This window comes from Protopterus annectens, chromosome 1.part0, assembly GCF_019279795.1.
Source record: "Protopterus annectens isolate FY-2018-M chromosome 1.part0, PAN1.0, whole genome shotgun sequence".
NCBI lineage: Eukaryota > Metazoa > Chordata > Ceratodontiformes > Protopteridae > Protopterus > Protopterus annectens.
This window is the reverse complement of record NC_056725.1, coordinates 545517572-545543169: the sequence shown is the minus strand read 5'-3', so window position 1 is coordinate 545543169 and position 25598 is coordinate 545517572. Positions and strand designations below refer to the sequence as shown.

The 25598-nt window shown below is 44.1% G+C and overlaps 1 protein-coding gene across 1 annotated transcript in view; it reads right to left on the bottom strand.

The window, feature by feature from the left end:
* USP34 (ubiquitin specific peptidase 34) overlaps positions 1–25598 on the bottom strand; it is a gene marked incomplete in the record, with an annotated part of 5849982 nt that overhangs the window by 457167 nt on the left and 5367217 nt on the right. The window contains 1 exon segment of the mRNA XM_044061224.1: positions 22900–23534. Coding sequence (XP_043917159.1) covers positions 22900–23534 — 635 coding nt within the window.

The window sequence follows — 25598 nt, the reverse complement described above, 5'->3', positions numbered from 1 at the left end:
TAAAATGCTGATTTATATACAGGTTACCTGACGTTGAGGTATACAATCAGGAAAGTTCTTAACAGGAACTGGAGTGGGCAGTTATATATGCAAAACATAATGATCTGTTGGAGAACAGCTAAGTTGAGCCCAAGGAACTATAATGAAGTACAATCCCTGGGTTAGGTGGCGTGGGTGGGAAGAGAGGGAGGTTAGCACACTGTTCCAATGAGGATGCCTGTTTCTGCAGACTATATGACAACTGACGTTTTTCCCAGGACCTGTATGAGACATTTTAGTAGTTTTATTGTGTAAGTGTTTGAAACAGCAGTCTGCTACTATAATGAAGGCATCACACCAGAGAAGAACATTTCAATTAAGTTCAATGTTGGTCGGATCATATTCAAAGGATTAATGTGTGCACTGACAATGTTAATAAACTATGTGCTGCAGAAGGTTGGACACAGGAAGCTGGTGTCGAAGGGAAAGTAACAAAAGTTAACAATCACTAAATAACAATCTGTTGGGAGGAGCCTTGGGCTAGTAGAGGGTACTACAGGAGAATGAAATGCAGCAGAAAGTATTAATCAGGGAAGTTAAATGACCATAGGAAAGGATGAAGGCTAAAAAAAAAAAAAAAGAGAGGGTGGAAAGGCACAAAACAGATAAATGGGTGAAGCAAACTCGATCAACTGACATAGATCCCATATACAGTACATGAGGTAAAAAGATGAATCTGTAAGAAAGGCCGTTAGGCTGAGATGAAGATGTGTTGGACAGTAAGAAGAAGTGTACCCAGCATAATAATGAATCAATTCACCTCAGAGTCTGAGATGCTGATCAGCAGGGAATGACGACTTGCAGCAAAGTGTTGTCACACACACTGCTGAGAAGTCAGGTCTGTACTAAGGAATCTTACATTATGCCCATTGCGGCTGTGTCAGCAGACTGAGCACTCTTTCAGCAAGCTCTGATTCTACTAAGCAAACTCAATCAGAACCACCTTCACTGCTAAAGGAGTTTGCTCATTATTGCACTGTTGTGCAACTGTGAAGTAGGTATATGCAAGTTCAGGGGTCTGGATGGTGAAAGAGGGCTTGCCCACCTGCAAAAATAATTTCAGTACTTGCAGAAAATGCCTTTCAGAAAGTTTTTTTTCAGTGAATTGGAAGTCACTGAAAGTTGTATCACTCTGTTGACATGACTCCATGCCCATTAGTTCTCACATTAAATATCTTTAAAGTTACTGCCACTTTAAACATTTTTTTTTTCAAACAATGATCCTTTATCTGTCCGTCTCTCAAATCTGCCTCTAACAGATGACAATAACAGAGCGGCAGTAGGTGATATTAAACAGTAAGCATCAACAGCACAGATATTATTCAAAGTATCCTGGCAGACATAAAAAGCTAATGATAATCCCTGCTTTGGTACCTGATGACCAGAACAGTACTTTATAGGGTGCACTGTTTTTCACTTTTGTTTTGATATCAAACACCGACACTTTTGTATAACAACTGCTGACAGAAAACTGCAATGACAAAAATGAGTGGAAGTCTGCATGCCCTGGGAACAATAGCACAGGCCCCAAGAAGGGTGCGGAGTATAAGAACACGGGTGTTGTTTTTCTACTAGCTGAAAAACTTGAAAAAGAAAACGCTCAGTCTTACTAGAATTAAGCTGCATAGTTAAGCAAGAATAGCTACTACAGAACTGTAACAGCTCTTCAGTCAGCATGTGAACACCTAATGAATACCTAGACAACACTGGGTTCTACCTCCAAAAGGTGCGTCTTGGATCAGTGGAGATTTCTGATGATTAAATTATAGTTATGTATTCACCATAACTCTGCATCTGTGTTGTCTCTTTTCATCCTTCCTCAAATGATGGGTCTCTGATCCATCCTCGGCCATTCGATAGACTTTAGGCACCACAAATCAGACTCCTCCCCTTACCCACAATCCCCTAACTACTCATGAATTATTTCACATCGAGTTTCCTCTCAACTTATCAAACACAATACCAAAAATGGAAACAGCAGCCCATAGCATTTTCTGAATAAGTAATACAAAGGGTAAAAAGGTTGGGAAACAGTACATCAGAGAAGAAAACTCTGGAGCCCCGCAGTGCAGAAGGTAGCCAGGAATACCCCTCAAGTTTTACCAGGGTCCAGGCAAAAAGGGACGGAGGAAGTGTGAGTGGAAAGTTGAGGAAGGATGAAAACATACAACACAGATCCAGAATTACGCTGAGTACATAACTATAATATCTGATGTCCTTTTCATTCATTCATCTGATGGCACAGAGTCCTCAGATATAGTCGTGTTGAGTGGTCCTCAAGAAAGGATATCCTGGAGTACTGCAAAGCCAAAAGCTGCTCTATTGTAAAATAATATGTCCAACTTGTAATGAGCTATAAAGGTATGATTGATAGACCATGTAACAGCTACGCAGATGTCATCAACAGATACTTTAGACCAGAAAGCAGGTGATGTGACCATTGACCTGGTGGAATGTGCTTTAGGAAGTGTTGGTAATGACAGGCCTTTTGGTTTTGTAAATAAACATGATGCAATCTGTGAGTGATCTGGCTAGAGTCACTGTTGACAGTGCTGTGCCAAATTTAGCTTCAGAAAAGGATACAAACAGTTTTTTTCTGAAATCTTTAATTCTGTGAATGTAAAATCTGAGCTGTCTATGAACATCTAGTAAATGAAGCATATATTTTCCCTTGTTAGAGAATTTTGGAAGGAAGACTGGTAGGTTGATTGACTGACTGAGGGTAGCTTCTAACATCACCTTAGGTAGAAAGGAAGAGTTAGTCCAAAATGAAATCCTGTCCTTGTGAAAAATCAGGTAAGATGGTTGACAAGAAAAGGCTTTGAGTTTGGCTACCCATCTAGCTGAGGAAATGGCAACTAGAGAAAATATTTTCCAGGACTAAAATTTTAACTCCGTTTTTGCTGTTGGTTTGAACGGGACAGAATGACAGCCTAAAGAAAGTACAGTTGTGTACACTTACCATAAATGTAGACGTTCGAGTGTATTCACTGTTGCAATCATTACACTTGGGTTATCTGCCTGCAGTTAGCCGTCAGTCGGCCCGAATACCAGAGACTTAGTATTTCTGCGTTGGATGCTGTCACTTCAGGACTGATGTCAGGTCCTCAGGGGTATAAAACAGGCAGCCAATGCCATTACATCAGTTTTTCTTGCCCCAAATGTCAGGAGCCCCCCCAAATAGGTAGCTAAGTTATGGTGGGGAAAACACCACCAGTAAAAAGTAAGTACCAATACCCCTGAAAGGGGTGAGTAATAGTCATAGAGAGGAGAGAGAGAAACCAGGGGGCTGGAGGGAGGGAAACCAGGATTGCAACAGTGAATGCACTCGAACATCTACATTTATGGTAAATGTACACAATTGTACTATGTTCTTCGGTTCTTCGTGTTTCACTGTTGCAGTCATCACACTTGGGTGGATTCCCAATGCTGAAAAAGGGTGGAGGCAGTCAAGAAGAGTTAGGGCTGGCTAGTATGCCTTGCAGGACTGCTGTTGCAAAACCTGCCCCGGATTTGGAAAAAGATAGGCAGGTGGTAATGCCTGGTGAAGGCGTGTACAGAACTCCAGCTAGCAGCTTCCAGGATGTCCCTGGCAAGGGACTCCCCTGAGAAATGCTGTAGAGGTAGAAGTTGCCTTAGTGGAATGTGTTCTGACCCCCTGAGGGGTTGGTTTCCCATGGTGCTTGTAGCAGAAATGGATGCAGTGTGCTATCCATTTGGAAACTGTTTTGAAATGGCCTTGCCCTCTGCCCCTGTTGCAAAGCTGACTAGTAACTGGTCAGATTTTCTGGAGGGCTTAATCCTATCAAGGTAGAATCTGAGCTGTTTGTGCACGTCCAAGGAGTGCAGGATCTTTTCCCCCTTTATTCTGAGGATTAGGGAAGAAAGTTGGCAAATGGATGGATTGGTTTACAGCCACACTGGACACCACTTTAGGCATAAAGGAAGGGTTAATCCTGAGGGAAAACCTGTCAGCATGGAAAATAATGAAGGGTTTCCACAGCCATAAGTGCTTGTAGCTCAGACACTCTTATAGCTGAAGTGATGGCCAGAAGCAAGGCTGTTTTCCAAGAGGGGAATATTAACTCTGCTGACGCTGCAGTTTCAAAGGAGGGAAGCATGAGCTTTTCCAATACAAAGTTTAAGGTCCCAAGCAGGGGAGGGTGCTCTCCTAGGCGGCCTTAAGTTGTTTGCCCCTCTCAGGAACTGTTTGATAAGAGGGTGCGAGAAGAGTTGTAGCTCCATGTTGTAATGAGCCGAAATGGCTGAGACATGTATCTTAACAGAGGAGAAGGACAGGCCTCTATGGAGTAGATCTGCTAAGTAATCCAGGATTAGAGGCAGGGAGGGCAGAGTTGTGTCCTCTCCTTTAAATTGAATCCAGGAGCAGTACCCTTTTCCACTTATCAGCATAGGATTTTCTTGTACTGGGTCTTTTGGCTTCAAGAATGACGTCCAACACCTATTTGCTTAGGGTTGCTGGGGAGAATTCAAGGAATAAGCCAGGCTACAAGATTTAGGGTTTGCAGTTGCAGATGCAAAATCTGTCCCTCCTGCTGAGAGAGCAGGGTTGGGTTCTGTTGTAGGTGCCAGGGTGGCACCGGTGACAGGCTGTGCAGGAGTGGGTACCAGTGCTGGCGTGGCCAGTCTGGGACAATCAGAATTGTCCTTGGTCTGTCCTGTCTTATCTTGAGTAATACTCTTGAGAGAAGGGGCAAAGGTGGAAAGGCATAGATTGAGAGATTTACCCACTGAAAAGAAAGGGCATCCACTGTCCAGGCCCTGCTGTGAAGGTCCCTGGTGCAGAATTTGCTGAGCTGGTGGTTGTAGGGGGAGGCAAAGAGATCCACCTCTGGGGTCCCCCATTTCTGAATCAGAAGGTTGAAGGTGCTGGGCTCCAATTGCCACTCGTGTGGGTCTAGGAGATTTCTGCTTAAGTTGTCTGCCAGTGAGTTTTGTTTGCCTGGCAGGAATTGAGCTTGCAGATGGACTTGCATGTCCAAGGCCATGTTCCACAAGGCCATGGCTAACCTGCAGTGTGTGTAAGAGTGGGTTGCCCCCTGCTTGCTGATGTACCACATAACTGTGGTGTTGTCTATTTTTATTAGAAGTTGTCCTGGAAAGAGTAGGGATCTGAAAGCTCTCAGGGCATTCTGCACAGCTAGCATCTCTTTTTGGTTGATGTGCAGATGAATTTGACTTGGGCTCCAGCGGCCCTGAATGCATCTGCTCCCCAGGCATAGTCTGATGAGTCTGTGGTTAGGGTATGGGAGGCGTAGGGTTGACTAAATGGCAGTCCCTTGTTGTGGTTGCATGCTTCTGTCCACCAAAGGAACTCTGTCCTTAGGGTATGATAAGAAAGATTGTTTCCAGGTCCTGAGAATGCTGGCACCAAAGAATTAAGTACCACTGAAGTTTCCTCATATGCAGTCTTGCATATGGAATTAGAAGTATACATGAACCCAAGGGCCTGCAGTATTTTTCTTGCTGATAGCTGGGTTCTGGTGGCCATTTGTTTGAAGTAGGCTGTCAGATAGACTTGTTTTTCTGAAGTGAGGAATGCCATCTAGGATGTTCTGTTCAAGCTTGCTCCCAGGAATGCAATCTTTTGACTGGGTACCAGTTTTGATTTCTTTTCGTTGATGGTGTACCCAAAGGAAGTGAGAAGGTTTTACACAAATGTCAGGTGCTGCAACAGCAATTCCTGACTGTCTGCCTGAATCACGCAGTCATCCAAGTACAGGTAAATTTGGATATTTTTCTGCCTGCAGTAAGCAATGGCTGGAGCTAGGCATTTTGTGAATACTCTGGGCGCAGTGGATAAGCCAAAGGGAAGTGCAAAGAACTGATAATGCATAGATCTGGCCCTGAAATGTAGTTACTTCCTGCATGACTCCCTTACAGGGATGTGCAGATAGGCTTCTTTTAGGTCTAGGATGACTAACCAGGCATCCTTGGCTAGCATAGGTAGAAGCTGTTGCAGGGTAAGCATTTTGAATTTTGGTACCACCAGGAAGGTGTTGAGAATTGAAAGATCCAGGATTGGGTGCCAAGAGCCCTCTCTTCTGGGTACCAGGAAGAGTCTGGAATAGAATCCTTGACCTATCTGTTCTACTGGAACCGGCTGAATAGCTCTGATGGACAGCAGGGAAAGAACTTGGCTTTGAGCCTCTGCCCACTAGTTTGGAGGAACGTTTGGGAACCCTCTTGAGGTTGGCAGTGAGTGGAAGTAAAATTTGTACCCCTGGGATACAATGTTGAGGACCCATCGGTCTTGTGTGCTGGACATCCAGTTTTTTGCATGAAGGGGCAAGTTTTCCTCCTAGGGGCACCAGCAACTTGGCAGGGATGGGGAGTGGAGTAGAGAAGTCACTGAGTTTTTTCTGTAAGGATGTGGCTTACCACTCCCTGCTTTGGGGGTGGGGGCACTCCATTGCTTAGATCTCTGCATACCCTGAGACTGTAGTCTGGGTGGTCTGTTTCCCCTGGATCTGGCTTGAGATAGCCTGGAGGGCTGGAAAGGACCAGTGTTTGGAAGGGCAATGCCTACTGAATCTAGGGGGTTGCACTTGTGAGAATTCTTTAACAGTCTGCATAGACTTAGCTTTTTCTTCCATCTTTTTAAGAACCTCTTCGGCTTTGGTGCCAAACAAACTGTCCTTGTTCAAAGGAGTGTCTAGTAACTTTGATTTGACATGGTCTGGCAAAGTCTGCTCCTTGAGCCAAGCATGTCTTCTCAGTACAGAACCAGTGACTGCTGCCTGGCAAGATGTTTCTAGGGCATCAAAGCCACACTGCAAAGTATGCTTGCTGACTTGGCTTGCAGAGTGCATAAGCTCCTGAAATTCTTTATTTTCTGTACAGTCTGTAAAGGTAGCTACTTTTTGTTTAATAATAACATAATATGTTGCTGGTACTTCAGCATGTGAAACTGACAATTCAATGCCCTAATAGCAAGAGTTGCAGAGGTATATACCTTCTTACCCCATCTGTCTAAAGCTCTGGAATCCCTGTCCGAAGGGGTGGGATTCTTGGCTGCAGCTGTCTTGATACCTTTAGGCCCCTGGGAAATGATCTCTGGGTCAGCAGTAGGATTCTTGAAAAGAAATTTGTGAGTGTCAGGTACTCTGTAGTACCTGTCTAGTTTCCTAGGGGCAGGAGGCAAAGTATCAGGAGTAAGACTGGATTCCATAAAAACATCATCAACAACTTCCAGGACAGGGGGCATTGCTAAAGGCCTGTGCTGTGGCAAATCTAGGAATTCTCTGAGCCTCTTTTTGGACTGAGGATAGTCTTGGCATTCCCAGTGGAAATGCTCTCAAAGTATGTCAGGTTTCACCAAAAGAAAAATCCTCTGGAGGGGAGGAAGAGGGAATGGATTACTCTGCATCTGAATCCTCATAAGCACATAAGGGCATGTCTTCATAATCAGATACCTCAGAATGATCGGACTCCTGTTCTGTTGAAGCTGCTGGGGACTGGTCTCTTTTCCTCTTAGCAGGGGAAGGCTGACTTCCCCTAATCAGCGTAATAAGGTCTTCTAACATCCTAAGCATTTGTCACTGTGGCATGGCAGTAGGTGCATGCGCTTTGGTCGTCGCTTTTCTCGCCGTAGCACGTACTCTAGGCCTAAGAAACACGGTAGCTTTAGATAAAAAAGAAGTCGCCGGTTTGAGTCAAACATCGGTTGAGTGAAGAACTGCCTCAGAAGCCAGTGCCTGCATAGCGGCTCCGGACCCATTCAAGGTAGAGACATACATAGGTTCCATAGTTGAAGAAGAGTCTCGTGGCATACTGGACTCTGAATGGGTCTCAATAGAGGCCTGTGAATCCAATGAAGTGGGCATCAGGGGCTACAAAAGCACCTCACTGAGTACCGGTGAACTGGCGACTAGCTTAACGGAAGCGTCGTCGGCAGCTTTGGACCTATGTGGTCTGTTTCTGTCTTTATCCTTACCGTTTTTTTCAGAATATCGGTGGTCGGATGGCTTACCGAAGACATTTCGGAATATGGAGATTGAGAACGAAAGAATTTAGCGACAATGAGAGCCCGATGATGAATGGTTCGGGCATTGAACAAGGCACAAAACCGACATCGAGGTACGTCATGGTCTGGGCCTAAACAAGTGACGCAGTAAGAATGAAAATCTGTGTGGTATTTGCTTTCCACAGGCAAGACAACTGTTTACTTTTTCTGACATCAGTTAGAGCAAGAAAAAAGGATCCTCAATGGGGTACTCAGCTTTAGAAGACTTCAGGATTATTCAATTCGTAAACGAAATTTCAGGTAGCGGCCGAATGGCACTTGTGAACTGCTTCTGCGTCAGGCACCTTGGCAAGAAAGACTGATGTAATGGTGTTGGCTGCCTGTTTTTATACCCCTGACGACCTGACGTCAGTCCTGGAGCGACAGCATCCAACGCAGAAATACTAAGTCTCTGGTATTCGGGCCGACTGAGGGCTACCTGCAGGCAGATAACCCAAGTGTGATGACTGCAACAGTGAAACATGAAGAACATCTTGTGTATGGTCTCACAGAGATACAGGACCTTTTACTGGGGGGGGGGAGCAGTAAGGCCTTCTTACGGAAGGCTTTACATAACTTTAAGGAAGTGAAAGAACTACCTAAACCAGTGTGAAAATCTGAGATGGCAGCCAACTGCACCATAACTGTCAAATAACTACCACCTTTGTTGATGATGGAAACTAGAAATTCGAGAATAGCTTGAATGGGTGTGGAAAAGGGGTGTAACTGTCTCTGAAGGGCCATAAAAGACCATCTTTTCCATTTACTTCTATAAAGTTTCCTAGTGAAAGCTTTTTGGGATTATATAAGAATGTGGTGAACAGGGGAGGAAAGCCTGGAACTTCAAACCATCACTAGAAGAGGAAAAACCCATACGTCAATTTGAGGGATAGTATGCCTGGGTGAGGCAGCCCAGAAGGATAAGACAGAAGGTCCTGAAAAAGATACCAATGCCCATGGACAGTGAAGAAGATGAGACTAAAGGAAGGGGAACCATACTTGGCGACCGTCGAATGGAGCAATCAGGACCACCTTGCTCTTCCATTGATAAGCTTTCTGAATAAACTTGGGGATACAAGGAGTGGGAGGAAAGGCATATAGTAGACTGGAGGGCCAATTGTGAACTACAGCTTCTCTTGGTGACTCCCCCACAAGGGGGATCAGGCAAAGTACCTGCTGTGCTTAGTATTCAGGGGAGAGGCAAAATGTTTCCAGCACGGTTGACCCCACTGTTGAAAGATCATGTTTGCCACTGACTGGTTGAGAGACCACTCATGAGGGATTAAAACTGACCAGCTCAGTTTGTTTGTTAGCACACTGATTTTGACTTGAATATGCACTGCCAAGAGAAAGCGGTCGGAAAAGATCATCCATTGCCACACATTCACTGCCTCCCTGCAAATAGGGTAAGATCTGGTTCCCCCTTGTTTGGTGATGTAACAGACTACTGACATGTTGTCCATCTGAACTGTAAGCATCCATAGAGGGAGAACATCTTGAAATGCCTGCAACATTTACAGGACTGCTCTCATTTCTAGGACACTGATGTGAAGGATGGCCTCCATCTGAGTCCATGTGCCTTGGACCGTCTTTCCCAAGTAATGACGTCTGTCTGTAGTCACTGTGGCTTTGGGGGAAGGATGTATGAAGGAGCGGCCCTGGGAAACCTCCTCTGTATGAATCCACCAAGCTACGTGTTGTCTGCAGACAGCTGTGATATGAATGGAAGTCACCAGTGGCTGATGTCTTATCAACCACTGCAACATTACGGTCCACTGAAGTATCCTCATGTGAAAAAATATGCCAAAAGGACTAGAACTATGAAGGCTGCGATGGAACCAAACAGATGCAGAACTAGTTTGGCTGGAGGTGAATGAAGAGTAAGGCTGTGTATTGCCCATTTTTTTAAGGTCTCCAATCTTAATTGATGAAGACTTGCCACTTGTGATTTTGTGTCTATATGGGCACCAATGAACTCCAGAGTTTGTGCTGGACAAAGGTGAGACTTGGAATAGTTTATGGTCATTTTTTCATTTTAGTTTATGGTAATGCCCAGCTGTGAACAGAGATGGGGCAAGTAGTCCCTCTCTTGAAATAGTGGAGGCTTAGTGAAAGCAGATAGGAGCCAGTCATCTAGATACAGAAACACCTGGAATCCTTGAGGTCTCAAATTAAGCTGCAACCACTGCCATATATTTGGTGAACACCTAGGGGGCTGTGGTGGGATCAAAGGGCAGGGCTCTAAACTGGTAGTGACTGGCGCCCAAGCCAGAAGTGCAGGAATCTTTTGGAGCACCTGTGTATCTAGTACGCATCCTGAAGATCTATAGAGCACATCCAATCATCTTTCCTTAAAAGAAGTAGAATGGTCTGAATTGTGACCATCCAAAACTTTTGAGTATTTCACAAACTGATTTAGACTGATGAGATCTAAAACTGGTCTGAGGTTCCCAGTCTTTTCTGGCACCAAAAAGAATCTCAAATGAATTCTGGACCCTTACTGCTCTGGCGGTACCAGATGAATAAGTCTCTTTTTCTAGCAGCTTTTTTTATGTCTGTAGCTGCAGCATTCCTCTGACTGGGTGGAATGTCTGGAATGTTTCTATTGTATTTTGGGACGAAAAAGGGAAAATGGTATACAATAGCCCCTGGATAAAGAAGTTATGTACTAACCGTAACATTCCATCTGAGTTGTTGCTTTTTCATTTGGTCATCAATTTGTGGGTTTGGATCTGACTCTGTCAAATACTACAGCTCTAAGATCCAAAAAATCTGACTTCCTCCCCTACCCATAATGCCCCGTTCCCCTTCATCCCTCAGATTGAGTTTGCTGCTCACATGGCAGTGTGTAATACACATACAACTATATGTGTAAGAAAGCATTATGTCCCTGAACAGAAATGAACAAGGATACTTCAGGAGCTCAACATGGAGACACAGGAGTAACCACTCCACCAGGTGTCTAGAAAGAAATAATGTGGAAGGGAGACGGGGAGGGAAGGTTGAAGACCAAATGAAAAAGCAACAACTCAGAACACTAACACTATGGCAAGTACATAACTTCTTTAACTGAACTTGTTGCTTTCATTTGGGCTTTAACCTGTGGGACAGAGTCCCCAGCTACATAAATCTTGGGAGGCCCTTATGGAAGGATATTCTGGAGCACAGCAGAACCAAAGGAGGCCCTGTTCCTGGAAATAATGTCTAATTTGTAGTGAGATGTAAAGGTATGTGAGTTTGACCAAGTAGCTGCAGAACAATCATTATCTATGGGCACTCTAGCCCAGATGGCAGTGGAGGTAGATACTGACCTAGTGGAATGAGCTTTGATGGGTAGCGGTAAGGGATTCCCTTTGTTAGAGTAAACCAGAGAAATACAGCTTGTAATCCAATTTGCTAGGGAAACTTTAGAAAATGTTTTCCCACATTTAGTCGGAGTATGAAAAAAAAAGCTGGTCAGACTTTCTGAAGTGTTTAGTCCTATCCAAATAAAAACATAACTGTCTATGCACATCCAGCATATGGAGTTTGTAGTCTGCTCTGTTTTGGAAATTAGGAAAGAACACTGGAAGATTGACTACCTGATTAATATTAGCCTCAGAAGCAACCTTGGGCAGGAAGGAAGGATTGGTGCGCAATGCAACTCTATCTTTGTGAAAAACAAAGTAGGGTGGTTTGATAGATAATACTTGATGTTCAGACAGTCTTCTAGCTGAAAAGATGTCTACTAAGAAAGCACTCTTCCAACACAAAAACTTCAAATCAACCTTTGCTACTAGTTCGAAAGGATGTGCAATCAATTCCTGTAAAACCACAGTAAGGTCCCAAGGAGGAGTGGGATCCTTAATGGGAGGATGAAGAAGAAAGGTGCCTTTGAGGAAAGTCTTGCACAGCTTGGAAGAGGCCAAAGGTAATGAATTTTTACCAGCATGAAAGTTCGAAATAGCTGCCAGCTGCACCTTGACAATGGAAAAGCTAGCACCGTTATGAAAAATGGACGTCAAAAAAATCTAACAGCAGAAATGGGAGCCATAAAAGGATACAGTTAGTTTCGGTGAGCCCAAATAGAAAATCTCTTCCACTTGCTGTTGTATACTTTCCTAGTGGAAGATTTATGTGCTGCTACTAAAATCTCCCTAACTGGGGAAGAAAGCCTGGGATTTTTAGTCATCAATGGAATTGCAGCAACCATGTGGTCAACTTTAGGTTGGGTAGATCTGGGTGAGGATGTCCCAAGGGATGGGAATGAAGGTCTGGAGTGGAATCCAGAGTCCATGATGGGCACACTAGGTGAAACCAAATGAAGGGAAACCACACTCACAGAGGACAAAAGGGAGCAATGAGGATAACTTTACTCTTCAACCTCTGAGATTTCTGAAGAAACTTGAGAATGACAGGGTAAGCATAAAGCAGACTGGGTGGGGTCAAACACAGACTAGAACATCTCTTGGTGACTGTCCCTGAGAAGGGATCAGGGCAAAAAACCCACTGCATTTGGTGGTGTTAGGAGATGCAAAGAGATTGCAGAAAGCCTGACCTAATTTCTGGAAGATTATGTCTGCCACTGAAGGATTCAGAGACCACTAGTGAGACATCAGAATGGTCCTGCTGAGCCTGTCCGCAAAAATGTTTGACTTCCCCAAAATGTGTGTTGCCACTAAAAAGTGGTTGGAGGAGATCGCCCACTGCCACAACCTCATAGCCTCTCGACATAAGACTTGGTTCCTCCCTGCATGCTAATGTACCAAACAATGGACATGTTGTCTGTCTGAATTACAAAGGTGCCTGAAGGAAGAGAGGTACGAAAGCCTTGCCACGCTAGTGTGACAAAAGGAGATACTGCCAGCCCAGCTAGCTGGAATTTTGTAAATAATTGTATGTCACTGGTGAATATCAAAATGATTTGTGTAAGATGCTTGTGTTACAAATGTATCAGAATTATACATCATGTGTACATCAAACTGGTTTGTACAGACGTGTGTTAAAAAGACATTTTATACAGTGCTTGTGCTTAAAATTTAACCACAGTGTCCTACTGGAACACAACAGAAATGTACATGCAGTACTTTAACTGCTTAAATGTATATATTTTAACAGTGGAAACTGGAATACAGGAGGTTAATTTCAGAAGCATCTAAACAGGCATGTCCAAAGGTCAGCTTCCAGTGATTTCTCCTGTCCACCTGGTGAATCTGGGCATACTGGGGCAATGCAGCAACCGCCTCATGTAAACAGACAACCTTCTCCTACCACCCAACACTACAACCTATGAGAGATGCACTTACATAGCCAAACTGGAAGCAAAGCTCTCCCCAGCCAAGATTGTGCTAGACAGTCAAGAGGAGAAGGTTAACACCTTCACTACACCTCAAGCAACACATAGCCCTTCAAGACCTACACCATCAACAATCACATACAGCAACATTAAAAACACATATGCGGAGACCCTTAACATTAAACTGCCCAAGCAACAAGGACCTCCGAAGCTGAAATGCAAACAAACACTACTCATAACCAAAGTGACACATAGCTCACAACACCAGTGTGCCACCCAACAACAGACCCTAAGACAAGACAACGTACCCAACACTTTAGTCATAGGTGACTCTATAGTCAGTCACACTGATGTCCCACTCACCATGCTGAACAAGGAGAAAATTACAGTCAGCTGCCTGTTGGGTACTAGGATCCGCCACATAACGCATGCACTCAAGTCACTCCACAAAAAGTACAAACATGACTCTGTCACTGTCCATGTTGGAGTGAATGACTTGAGACGTACCTCCCTGGACTACATGAAAAGAGACATGGAAGAGCTCTCGGATCATGTGGCCCAGGCATGTATGACCCTAGCCCTGAGTAACATCCTGCCTTCACCCAGAATGATACCACAGTATAAAGACAAAATGACTGACTTCAACAACTGGCTAAGCCTCTGGTGTCATGCAAAGGGGATCCAGTATCTGTCTGCCTGGGACAACATGATCGACAAACCAAGATGGTCTGCACCTGTCACCCCTGGGATTCAGGTTACTAGCTAAAGCTCTTGCCACCCCTATAGTGCCTTTTTTAGGCAAGGTTCAAAGGACAAAACCACCACCGTAACAGATACAAGCATGCAAAATCTGAAGGTAATGCTACTCAATACTAGAAGTCTAAACCTCAAAATACACTCTCTTGAGGCACTCCTAAAAATGGAGAACATCGATATCTGTGCAGTAACTGAGACCTGGTTCAAGGCTCCAGACAGCACCTCTGCAATACCAGGCTACAACTCTTACCACACGTTACATCCACCAAACCAAGACGAAACACTAAAGGTGGAGGAGTGTCCATATTCACCAAGGATATTCAACACCTCCAGGCTAGGTGGCCAACACAATGCATCTGAAATTCTCCAGGTGCAACTAACACTAGGTAAGACTGCAATCCAAACTGTAGCTTGCTACAGATCCCCCAAGATTCTCACTACACCTTTCTAAACGTACTGGAAAATATTAAGATACAACCAAACACCCTAATACTGGGTGATTTCAACTACCTTGCCATTAACTGGGAAACCTACTCGGGTACCAACACCTTTTCCCAACGGTTCTTGGAATTCATAAATTCCAACGCCCTGGATCAACTAATCCATTGTCCCACCAAGGGCTCCAATATCCTAGACCTGGTCATTACCAACATGGGAGATAGATGCTCCACACCAGTGGTCACCCCCTCATTGGTCAGGTCTCACCATAAGCAAATCATCCATGACATCCACATCCCACCCCCACACCCCAGTAAGGAAACCTCCATAAAAAACTTCTCCAAAGCCAACTTCATGCTACACAAGTCAAAAGTAACAAACTTCATCACACCCATGCAGGAGGGAGCTGAAAGTTTGACTGCTGAATCTTACACTAAGGCATTGTACAAGCACATCCACTCGTGCAAGAATTGTGCCATCCCAAATAGAACTAAGATGCTCTCTTCCAAAAAAAGGAAGCCAATCTGGTGGTCCCCTGCCATAAACAAACTATACAACAGAAGGAAGAAACTGTTGCAGAAAAGAGGAAAATCCCAGGATGCAAAAAAGCTCCCTTACCAGCCTCAGTAAGAAGCTGAGATCCCTCATAAAATCCTCCAAAGCTAATTATGAAAATAAAATTGCCAAAGATTCCAAAGCCAACCACAAGGCATTCTATAGTTATGTCAAGAATCTAAATGGCAATGCTCAGATCTGCTCTGAGCTACAACAGAATGGCATTAAATAAACTCATCCCAAGGATATTGCCAATATCCTGGCATATCGATTTAGTGCCAACTTGACCCCCTGCTCACCCGCTAAACGGCCCATCTCAATACCAAAAGATTGCCAAATTCCGGTAATCACGGCCACACAGGTAGAAACCACACTCTCTAAAGCTAAGAATACAGCATCCATGGGACCAGATGACATCCCAGTATGTGTACTACATGAACTACAAAATTAACTGGCACCTCACCTAAGTGTCATGTTTAATCATAGCCTCACCTCAGGCTTCGTGCCCACTGAGTAGCGCACAGCTACAGTTATCCCATTCCACATGGGGAGCTTCACCTTGGATCCCGGGAACTACCATCCCATCAGTCTGACAAGCCTGATCTGCAAGGGCATGGAACGCATCATCATGGAACTTATAAACAAAGACATTGGCAACCTTCAAACACTGGACCCCACACAGTTTAGGTTCGTGAAGGGCCGATCTTGTCTCCTGAACCTGAATGACTTCTTCGAATCAGTCTCCAGAGCTGTGGACGAGGGTTAGGCAGTCCACACAGCCTATCTGGACCTCGCCAAGGCCTTTGACACCATCCCTCATTCTGGAATCATAGACAAACTTACTAAGCTGGGCATATTGTCAACTGGCTTACTAACAGAAATCAGACTGTAAAAGTAGCCGACTCCAAATCCAGCACCAGACAAGTGGAATACCTCAGGGTTCAGTCCTGGGACCGCTCTTGTTTGGCATCTACTTCTCTGAAGTACAGGCCAACACTGAAGGACTCTGGCTAACAAAGTTCGCAGATGACTGCAAACTGGGAGCCATTACTGAATCCCCAAATTATGTGGATATTCTACAAAAGGGCCTTACAGAAACAGATGCCTGGTGCCAGAGCCATGGGCTCAGGCTTAATTCCAAGAAATGTACAGTTATCCCCTTTGGGAAAAAACATGTACCCAAGAATTACCACATAGGTGGCAGTACACTAAACAACAAACGTGTGATGAGAGACTTAGGGGCACAGGTGGACAGGACAGTGGTCTCACCTTCGATAACTACATCGCCACAACAGTCAGGAAATCCTTCAATGTAGCACACCTCATCACTAAGGGCTTTTCATCCAGAAAAAGGGAGGCCACTGTCTCACTGTACATATCCCTCATTAGACCCATTATAGAGTACAATGCCCTGTTTGGTATGTACCTCACAAGATGTCTGCAACAGCTGAAAAGGCCGCAGAAATACCTCACTAAAAGAATCACAGGCCTAAAATAGATGCCCTATGCTAACCGTCTAAAAAAACCTCCAGATCTACTCTGTGGCATATCGTCTACTCAGAGGCGATCTCTGCTTAACATACAAGGCCATGTCAAACCCAGAGCTGTTGGACATGCTCCACTTAAAGAAATACCAATCCCTCAGAGCCACACACTCCAGGGGATCTAAACCTTGTCATCACAATGAACAAAACATGCTGGAGGGATAGGTTCCTGACCCAGAAACTGCCCACACTCTGGAATAGACTGCCCATACATGTCAAGCAGAGCGCCTCCTTGGCCCTCTTCAAAAGGAACCTTGATGATTGGATGGGAGATAGGAAATTCACCCTGGGGATCACATCAGTCGCTCTGCTAGACAGGGGTCCAAGGAAGTAAATATTGTGGGAAGAAATATCCAGGGGATTTTTATGGCTAGGCTTGTACAGGCGCGCTAGGGCCGATAGCCTAGTCCCAACCTATGAATTAAATTACTTTATAGGCCAGGCTGGAGACATAATATTTGTGCTGAGAAGTTTTCTGCATTGTCTTCGGAGTGAACTAATTACTACCTCTGAAAGTATGAAGGAATGCAATTGTTTTATGATTTCAGCATCTGCCAAAGATCTGAGGTCTATGTAGTTTCACAAGTAGATGCTAAACACTGCCAGCTTCCAGCAGTGGGGGTTTCATCAGGGATAGAGTCAGATGACAAGAAATGATGCAATTCTGCAAGCTATCACAGCAGTGATATTAATTTGAGAACTCTCAGAGAGAGACAGAGCATTCAGTATTCTGTCACGGATCTGACAAGAACCACTCATCACACATCTGCCTTGCTCTTTATGTAGGTTTCTATGGTATAGTAACTCTCTTAGATGTTTGTGTCTTTCGGTTTTTCCCGGTTAGGGGTCGCCACAGCGGAACTCCGGTCCGCTAATGACTGCCAGTTGATTTTTACGTACCGGCTTGCCAGGCCTGACGCACAACCTTCAAAGAAGGTACGCCTATTCATGCATGTCTCCACACAGAAGACGCTCTAGCTGAGAATCGAACTGGACAGTGTTTTACTGTGAGGCGACAACGCTACCGCAGCACCATCACCGCGGGTATAGTAACTCTCTTAGATATTGTCAGGAATTTAGTGAAGCTTAGTTTAGATGTTTTTCTTTTTTTATTTGAGACTGTCATGCAAAGTTTTAAATACTTCCTGTGGTTTTGAACTCTGATGACATTGTGAATAAATACTGAGTATTTTCGTGTTATTTTATTAGTCTGGGCAAAAGGGGGCATAGCTAGTAAACCTGTGCTGGCCTTTCCCAGATGTGTTTGGGTGTGTGTAAATCAATCCTCAATGCGTTTGTGTGTGTGTGTTTGTGTGTGTCAGCTACTTGGGCAGGGACACAAAAACAATGGTTGGACAGAGAGCGTGCTGGAGGTCTTGGCTTGGCCACTCAGCTGAGATCTCAGCTCTACAGCTGTGCCAGTGGGGAGTCTTACTGGGGATCTGGAGAAAGAGGGAGAAACCAGCCCCGGACTGACTGTGGTCTTTGTGTGCTCTTAAGGAAAACTGCACTCGATGCAGAGAGCTGCATATGGAAATACTGTGTGTGTGTACCTGTTATCCTCCCAGTTTACATCCCCAACTGGTGCAAGTGATGAGGATTGAGGTTCCTTGATTACTGGTCCAGTGGTGGGTCATCACAGCTAGGATCACCTCGCTCATCTCCAGGAAGTTTGCAAACTGGTCTATAAAGGGGACCAGGCGCCTTGGACTGTCTGACCCAGAAAATGCCCCACCCAAGCTGGGAGGCATCCATGGTCACTATGGCCTTTGGGGATGGAAGGATAAAATGATGATCTTGTTCTAGAACTTGCATTTGAAGCCACCAGAGAAGACATTTCTTGCATACTCGAGATAGTCTGATTGGATGGCTTAGAGGATAAGAAAGTAGGGACTCCTACTATTTGATTTTTTGACTATTTGAATTTAATTTCTGGTATAGTATATGTGGATTAGTTCACCAGAATGTCTTTTAATGATTTTTTTTAATGAAACGCACATATATTTTTTTGATCATATGCCTTTAAAAGTTGCATTGGTGGTAGTTAATTAATTAAAGGTTAATTAATGAGGTTGGGATGGTATATATAGTGGGGTGGATTTAATGTTTTTTTTTTTTTTTATCTGATGAAGTCCTGTGTGGTGGACGAAAATGCAGTGAGACTATTTATTAAGTGATCTGCTTTGTGATCTCAGTGTCAAACATGGAAACGCCTAGAATCCTTGCAGACTTAATGAGCTGCTACTACTGCCATGCATTTGGGGGGCTGTAGTGAGACTAAAGGGCAGAACTCTGTACTACTAATGAGTGGCTCCCAGCCTGAAGCAGAGGAAAATTCTGGAGTACTTGTCCATCTTTGTGTGGAAATACGCATCCTGAAGGTCTATCGGACATATCCAGTCGTCCTTCCCCAGAAAAAGGGAGAATAGACTGTACCGTGACCATCCGGAATTTTGTTTGCCGAACAGATTTGTTCAATAAACTGAGATCTAACATTGGTCTCCAGTCCCCAGTCTTTTTTGGCACTAAAATTAATCCTGAGTAAGTTCTGGACACTTACTGGTCTGGTGGGACTTCCTGGATGATTTATTTCCTAGCAGTCACTGGATCTCAAGGACTGCTGGTTCCCTCTGACTGGGTGGAACATCTGGGATTCTTTTGGAAATAGGAGGGAGAAAAGAAAAGGGAATGACCTACTCTGGATATAATCCAATGCACCCAAGGATCAGATGTGATTTCTAGCCAGCGTCCTGGTACAGGGATTAGCATCCCTAAACTACCTCCAGAGGAAGGCAATCAGACTTCTGTTCATAAAAGCTGATATTTTTTTTCTGAAAATGGAATCTCTGAAACCCTGATTTTGCAGGCCACCTCTGCTGCATGAGTGGCGTATTCCGTTAGAGTTCTCCCTTTGCCCCTGGGGAAACTTTCACCATGTGTGTCTTGAAAGGGCCCTCTGGATTTTTTGAACCACATTTTTCCACCCACTCTCTGATTTCTGGAAAAGGGCCTTTGAAGAGTAGAAAAATGTAGGCCCCACAGCAAAATGAGTCTTTCCATCTTTCTCACACCTGGATATTATTTCCCTAACCTCTGGGTCAAATAAGAATGATCTGTCAAAAGGTGCACTGATGAATGAAGACTTAAATGGCTCAGGAAAGTCATAAAGTCACATCCTAGCATGTCACCTTATGGCTATGCTTGAACCTGCTGCTCTGGTAGTTCCTTTGGCTGCATGTGCAATCAGCCACATGGATGAACTAGAAACAGACACCATGGTAGGTAACTGAGAGGCAATTTTCTCTTGTATGTCATCAGAGACAGCTCCTGCCATGGTATCAGACACCTCCTTGATCAGATCCCTTCGAAGCCTGTTGAAGTGTGCCAGAAAATTAAAAGACCACAATGCAAAGGTTGTTGATGCACACATCCGCTTGTCAAACCTATCCATCATCAGAGATTCTCTGTTGGGTGGATGGAGAGTGGAACTTTCCTCAGCCAGTTCCTTTTTTGTGGCTGTGGCTACAACCATGGCATCTACTGCTAAACATTTTTCTCACCATTGTTGATCTTCAGGCAGGGATAAAATTTTGTCTGGACTTTTAGGAATAGGCTCAATGGAATCAGGCACCTTCCATGTCTGCTGAGCAATCAAATGGATAAGTCCATCAGTGGGTGGAGTCACCCAAGAGGTAGCTGGGCGAGTGCAAAAAGCCTTCAGGTATAGTGATTCCTCAGGGGTAGGGTTTTGGGACTTCCAATCACCCCTCTGTTTCAAAATTTCAAGGATGCCCCCAAAGGAATAATCATCATCGGGGGTGATCTAGGGGACCCTTCCTCTTCATCAAAATCAGTATCTTCAGTGATGGATTCCTGCGGGGAATCTAAGTGCTTCCTCTTGCACTTTTTCTTCAGAGGGACATCATCAGGGGTATGCTCTGGTGAGGTATCTGAAGAAGACAGAATCTGTATCTGAGTCTATGAGTTTTTAGCACTCACTGTGCCAGTGGAGGAAAAGGTGGGACAATTGAACTCAGGAAGGAACATGCTTCGAGGAAGAAGAGATCAACTGCATGGTTGAGGCAGCCAAGGCCGTCTCCATAGCCTTGAGGGCTGACCCCGCTGAAGACGGAAGGGAGCCCAGAACCGAGGTAGACTGCCTCGGAACTGTGGTCACCCCCCACTCCAATGAGACTGCCTCTGGGACAGAACCCAGTGCTGAACCAACCCCAGCTGAAGCCCCAAGGTGCAGGGATGGCTCCAAAAAATATTGGAGCTGACTCCTGTCCCTCTGGGCCAATTGGGTAGCAGTGGATCTGTGAGGTCTCCTGATCCGACAGAGCCGAAGAACTCAGAGTTTGAATCAGTGCTGAAGTAATGGAGACTGTCAGAATCAATGCTGCTGACACCAGACAACTCGAACTTGAAATCTCCAAGGTCACAGAGGAGGACTGGTCAACGGGGGTGAAAGAATGTTCAGCGCCCAAAGGGGTCAGGGCTGAGGAAACACCTGAAATTCCTCTCACCCATAACATTTTTTCCACCAGTCTCTCCACATCAATCTTTATGATGCATATGGTGGAACGGATAGAGAACACAGAAGGAGACTTGGGTCTATGGGAAAAGACCACACACGTACTTCACCAGCAAAGGGATCAATAGATGGGGAATACTGACATTTAAGCGCTTGCGCTTGCTAACTAGAAGTACTCTGCACCAGATCAGTCGGCACCAAAGCAGTGCTCAGAGGTTGAATCTGTGGAACCAAGCCTGAAGTGTCAATCTGCGCTGAAACCCTTGGCATCGAAGGTTTAGAAGCAGTGGAGGGTTTTGGTGTAGACACCACAGCATCAACATCCATTGGAGCCAAGAAGCATTTTGGGACCGAGGCTTTCACTTTTTTTAACTGTCGCCACTGGGGAAGACGGCATAGACATGCTTTTTTTCTTGGCCTTCCCCAGAAGAAGAGGAAGAAGAGAAATGTGAAAATATATCAGATTTGTTTTTCCAGCAGATATGGCCTCATCAAACATAGTCAGAATTAAACCTTTTAAAATCATTTTTTTTTTCTCTCCACTAAAGCTCTCTGGCTAAACCCATGACATATACTGCAATCTTCCGGCAGGTGGTGTGGTCCCTAGCAGTCGACAGACAAAGCGTGTGTGTTTGAGGAAGGAATTTTGTGGCCACACTGCTGGCATTTCTTAAAGCCAGAGGGGCCCTTAGGTTTTTCAGCCATACTAAGAAAGAAGTTGCACACACACACACACACACACACACACACACACACACACACACACACACACACACACACACACACACACACAAACAGAAGGGTGGAGCAATTACAGCAGACAATTCAAGCACTTGTAAAGTTTCAAAGAGGGAAAAAGTCAATTTTTTTTAAGAGCTATAAAGATAGGGGGAAGAGTACATTGAAGTGTACGGAAAGAGGAAATCTACCAACAATGGTAGAAAACAAGTACACAAAGTGTTCGGAAAAGGGAAAATTACCTGCAATGGTAATTACAAACTAGGCAAGTAAGAAGAAAAGAGTAGAGAAAACAGTAGAAGTAAACTTAGAACTAAACAGTGTTGAGAAAAAACGAAATAAAAGTATCTAATTTAATTTAGCTTGAGAGTGAAGGCACACATGTCTATTCAGGAAAGCAGCAAACAAGATGTGAGGTAACAAGGAGAGATGTGGGTAGGGTTGAAGTTCTAGAGTTTTTGGCCTGTGCAAGCTGTGTAAATGGCCGAGATGGTTCCGAGATCGGAACTGAACCCATTGGTCAAGGATAAAATGAAGACTGACAACTACAGATCAATTATTAGAAAATGGAAATCAAAATCTAAACTAAATGTATCTGAAGTCCTGAATATTGTAAAAGAGATAAAAGAACAGGAAGAAGGATCTTTAGAAAAAGAAGGCAGCAGATTACATAGAAATAAATGAAATTTATGGTAACAATTAATGCAGAATAATAATTCAAGAGGAGTGATATTTAAGGGAAGGTGATTTATGAAATTCTGGACTGAAAATCAGTCAACATAAAGAAGTAAAGCATGCAATGTATAATGTGTGTAAATGCAAAAAATATTATGGCTTACTTTCATTTTTATTAATATGTGTGCCTGTGTCTTAAGTGACAATTTAATAAAGGAGTTAGAAACAAATATAATCATTGCTAAAACGTGCATAAATGCATCAGAAAACACAATTCTGATAAAATTGTTCAAGTACTTTTAGAGCTAAATTTACTTACCGCCGAATACTGACTAGCATGAGGTGTAAGATTCTTGAAAGCCCACTGTATATTCTGATGAGAAGCAAGCTGTCGTGTGAAAGCAGGAGACTCTTCGCAGCACAATCGTAGAATGCCATAATATGCAGGAAGCATTCCACGATTAAACAGCACGACATCCTGATCATCATGGTCAGCCAGAATATAATTGAAGGCAATGTTCTTAGTAACCACAGGATTCTGCACAATAAGACGCACATTTTCAGGGCAGTCAACACAAACATTGTACCAGAAAGACAGCAGAGACTGTTTGTTGTGGTTGGTTGATATAGCAGGCTCAGAAAGTTTAGGCTGAAAAAGGTTCCACAGGTCCATGAAATAACTGGAGAACATCAGCTTTTCTGTTTTAGAGATTAAACAGTATGTTAAAAAACTGAAGTATGGAACTAGTTTTGTGGTACCATGCACAGCAGCATCAACATAAAGTTTAGCTCTTGACAGCAGTCCTAGCAGCATGTTGTAGACCTGATGAAGTATAACGGTTGTATCCTGGTTGAGAGGTAAATCACGTGTAGGAATATGCAGTGAGCGTGTAGATCGGAACATCTGTCTAAATGAGTTACTAGGAATCAGAGACACCAGAAGATAGGCAGCAGCTTCAAAATAAAAACAATTAAATAAACAGATTTAATAAAAACAAGTTAGTTCACTTATATAATATGAAATACACTAAAAACAAAGTTTAACCGCTGGAAATCAGTGCATTAACAGCAGCTTACATGAAATACAAACAGTGCGAACAACAATCATAAATTAGAAAAGCCAGTTCTTTTTACACTTCATTTTGCAGTTACTCAAGACCGTCTTCCAGGCCTCAACTTGCATAGTTCAATGAAACACTGTTACCTCTGCCTGTAACATCCCATAAATGTAAAGGTCTCAAGAACCCATCACACTGCAGGGCAAAAAAACAGAAAAAAAAAACCACTCTGTATGGGAAGGTCACCACTGTGATGTCAGATGTGGTACTACTAGTTTGGGAAGTTTATATAGCTGCCTCAGAATCCTACTACAGACTATAAACATACTCAAGAGGTGGCAGACAGTACAGATGAGTAAGTAAACTTACCATAAAGGTAAATGTTTGAATGATTGCTGCTGCAGCAGCCTTACCTATATGGGTTAAATGCTGAAAAGGATACAACAGCTGGCCAGCTTCCAAAGCTTCAGGACACCACCTACAAGCCCAAAACATTAGGCAGCTTCAGCTGAGCTACCTAAAAACACAGGTTTGGGCTACAAGCCTTTGACAGCTTTTCTGCCAACTGAGAGAGGGAGACTTGCTCTGAGAAGACATAGGTGCGCGTGTGTGTGTGTGTGTGTGTGTGTGTGTGTGTGTGTGTGTGTGTGTGTATTAAATACATATCATCATCATCTTCTTTCGGCTGTTCCCGTTAGGGGTCGCCACAGCGGATCACCTGTTTCCATTTCTTCCTGTCCTCTGCATCTTGCTCTGTCACACCAACCACCTGCATGTCCTCTCTCACCACATCCATAAACCTTATCTTAGGTCTTCCTCTTTTCCTGTTACCTGGTAGCTTCATCCTTAGCATCTTTTTCCCAATATACTCAGCATCCCTCCTCAGCACATGTCCAAACCATCTTGCCTCTCTGGCTTTGTCTCCAAACCTTCCAACCTGGGCTGACCCTCTAATATACTTATTCCTGATCCTGTCCACCCTCGTCACACTCAGTGCAAATCTTAGCATCTTTAACTCTGCCACATCCAGCTCAAACTCCTGCCTTTTTGTCAATGCCACTGTCTCCAACCCATATAACATAGCTGGTCTCACTACCCTCTTGTAGACCTTCGCTTTCACTCTTACAAGTACTCATCTGTCACAAATCACTCCTGACACTCTTCTCCACCCACTCCATCCTGCCTGTACTCTCTTCTTCACCTCTCTTCCACACTCACCATTACTCTGAACTATTGACCCCAAGTATTTAAACTCATCCACCTTCGCCACCTCTACTCCTTGCATCCTCACCATTCCTCTATCCTCCCTCTCATTCACACAGATACATTCTTAGTCCTGCTGACCTTCATTCCTCCTCTCTCTAGAGCATATCTCCATCTCTACAGTATCTCCTCCACCTGTTCCCTACTCTCACTACAGATCACAATGTCATCTGCAAACATCATAGTCCACGGGGACTCCTGTCTGATCTCGTCTGTCAACCTGTCCATCACCATTGCAAATAAGAAAGGGCTCAGAGCTGATCCTTGATGTAACCCCACCTCCACCTTAAACGCATCCGTCACTCCCACAGCAGACCTCACTGCTGTTACACTACCCTCGTACATATCCTGTACCACTCTTACATACTTCTCTGACACTCCTGACTTCCTCATACAATACCACAACTCCTCTCTAGGCACCCTGTCATATGCTTTCTCTAAGTCTACAAAAACACAATGCAACTCCTTCTGACATTCTCTGTACTTCTCCATCAACACTCTCAGAGCAAACATCGGATCTGTAGTGCTCTTTCCCGGCATGAAACTATACTGCTGATCACGAATAACCACGTCCCTTCTTAACCTAGCTTCCACTACTCTTTCCCATAACTTCATTCTGTGACTGATCAATTTAATCCCTCTGTAGTTACTACAGCTCTGCACATCACCCTTATTCTTAAAAATCAGTACCAAAACA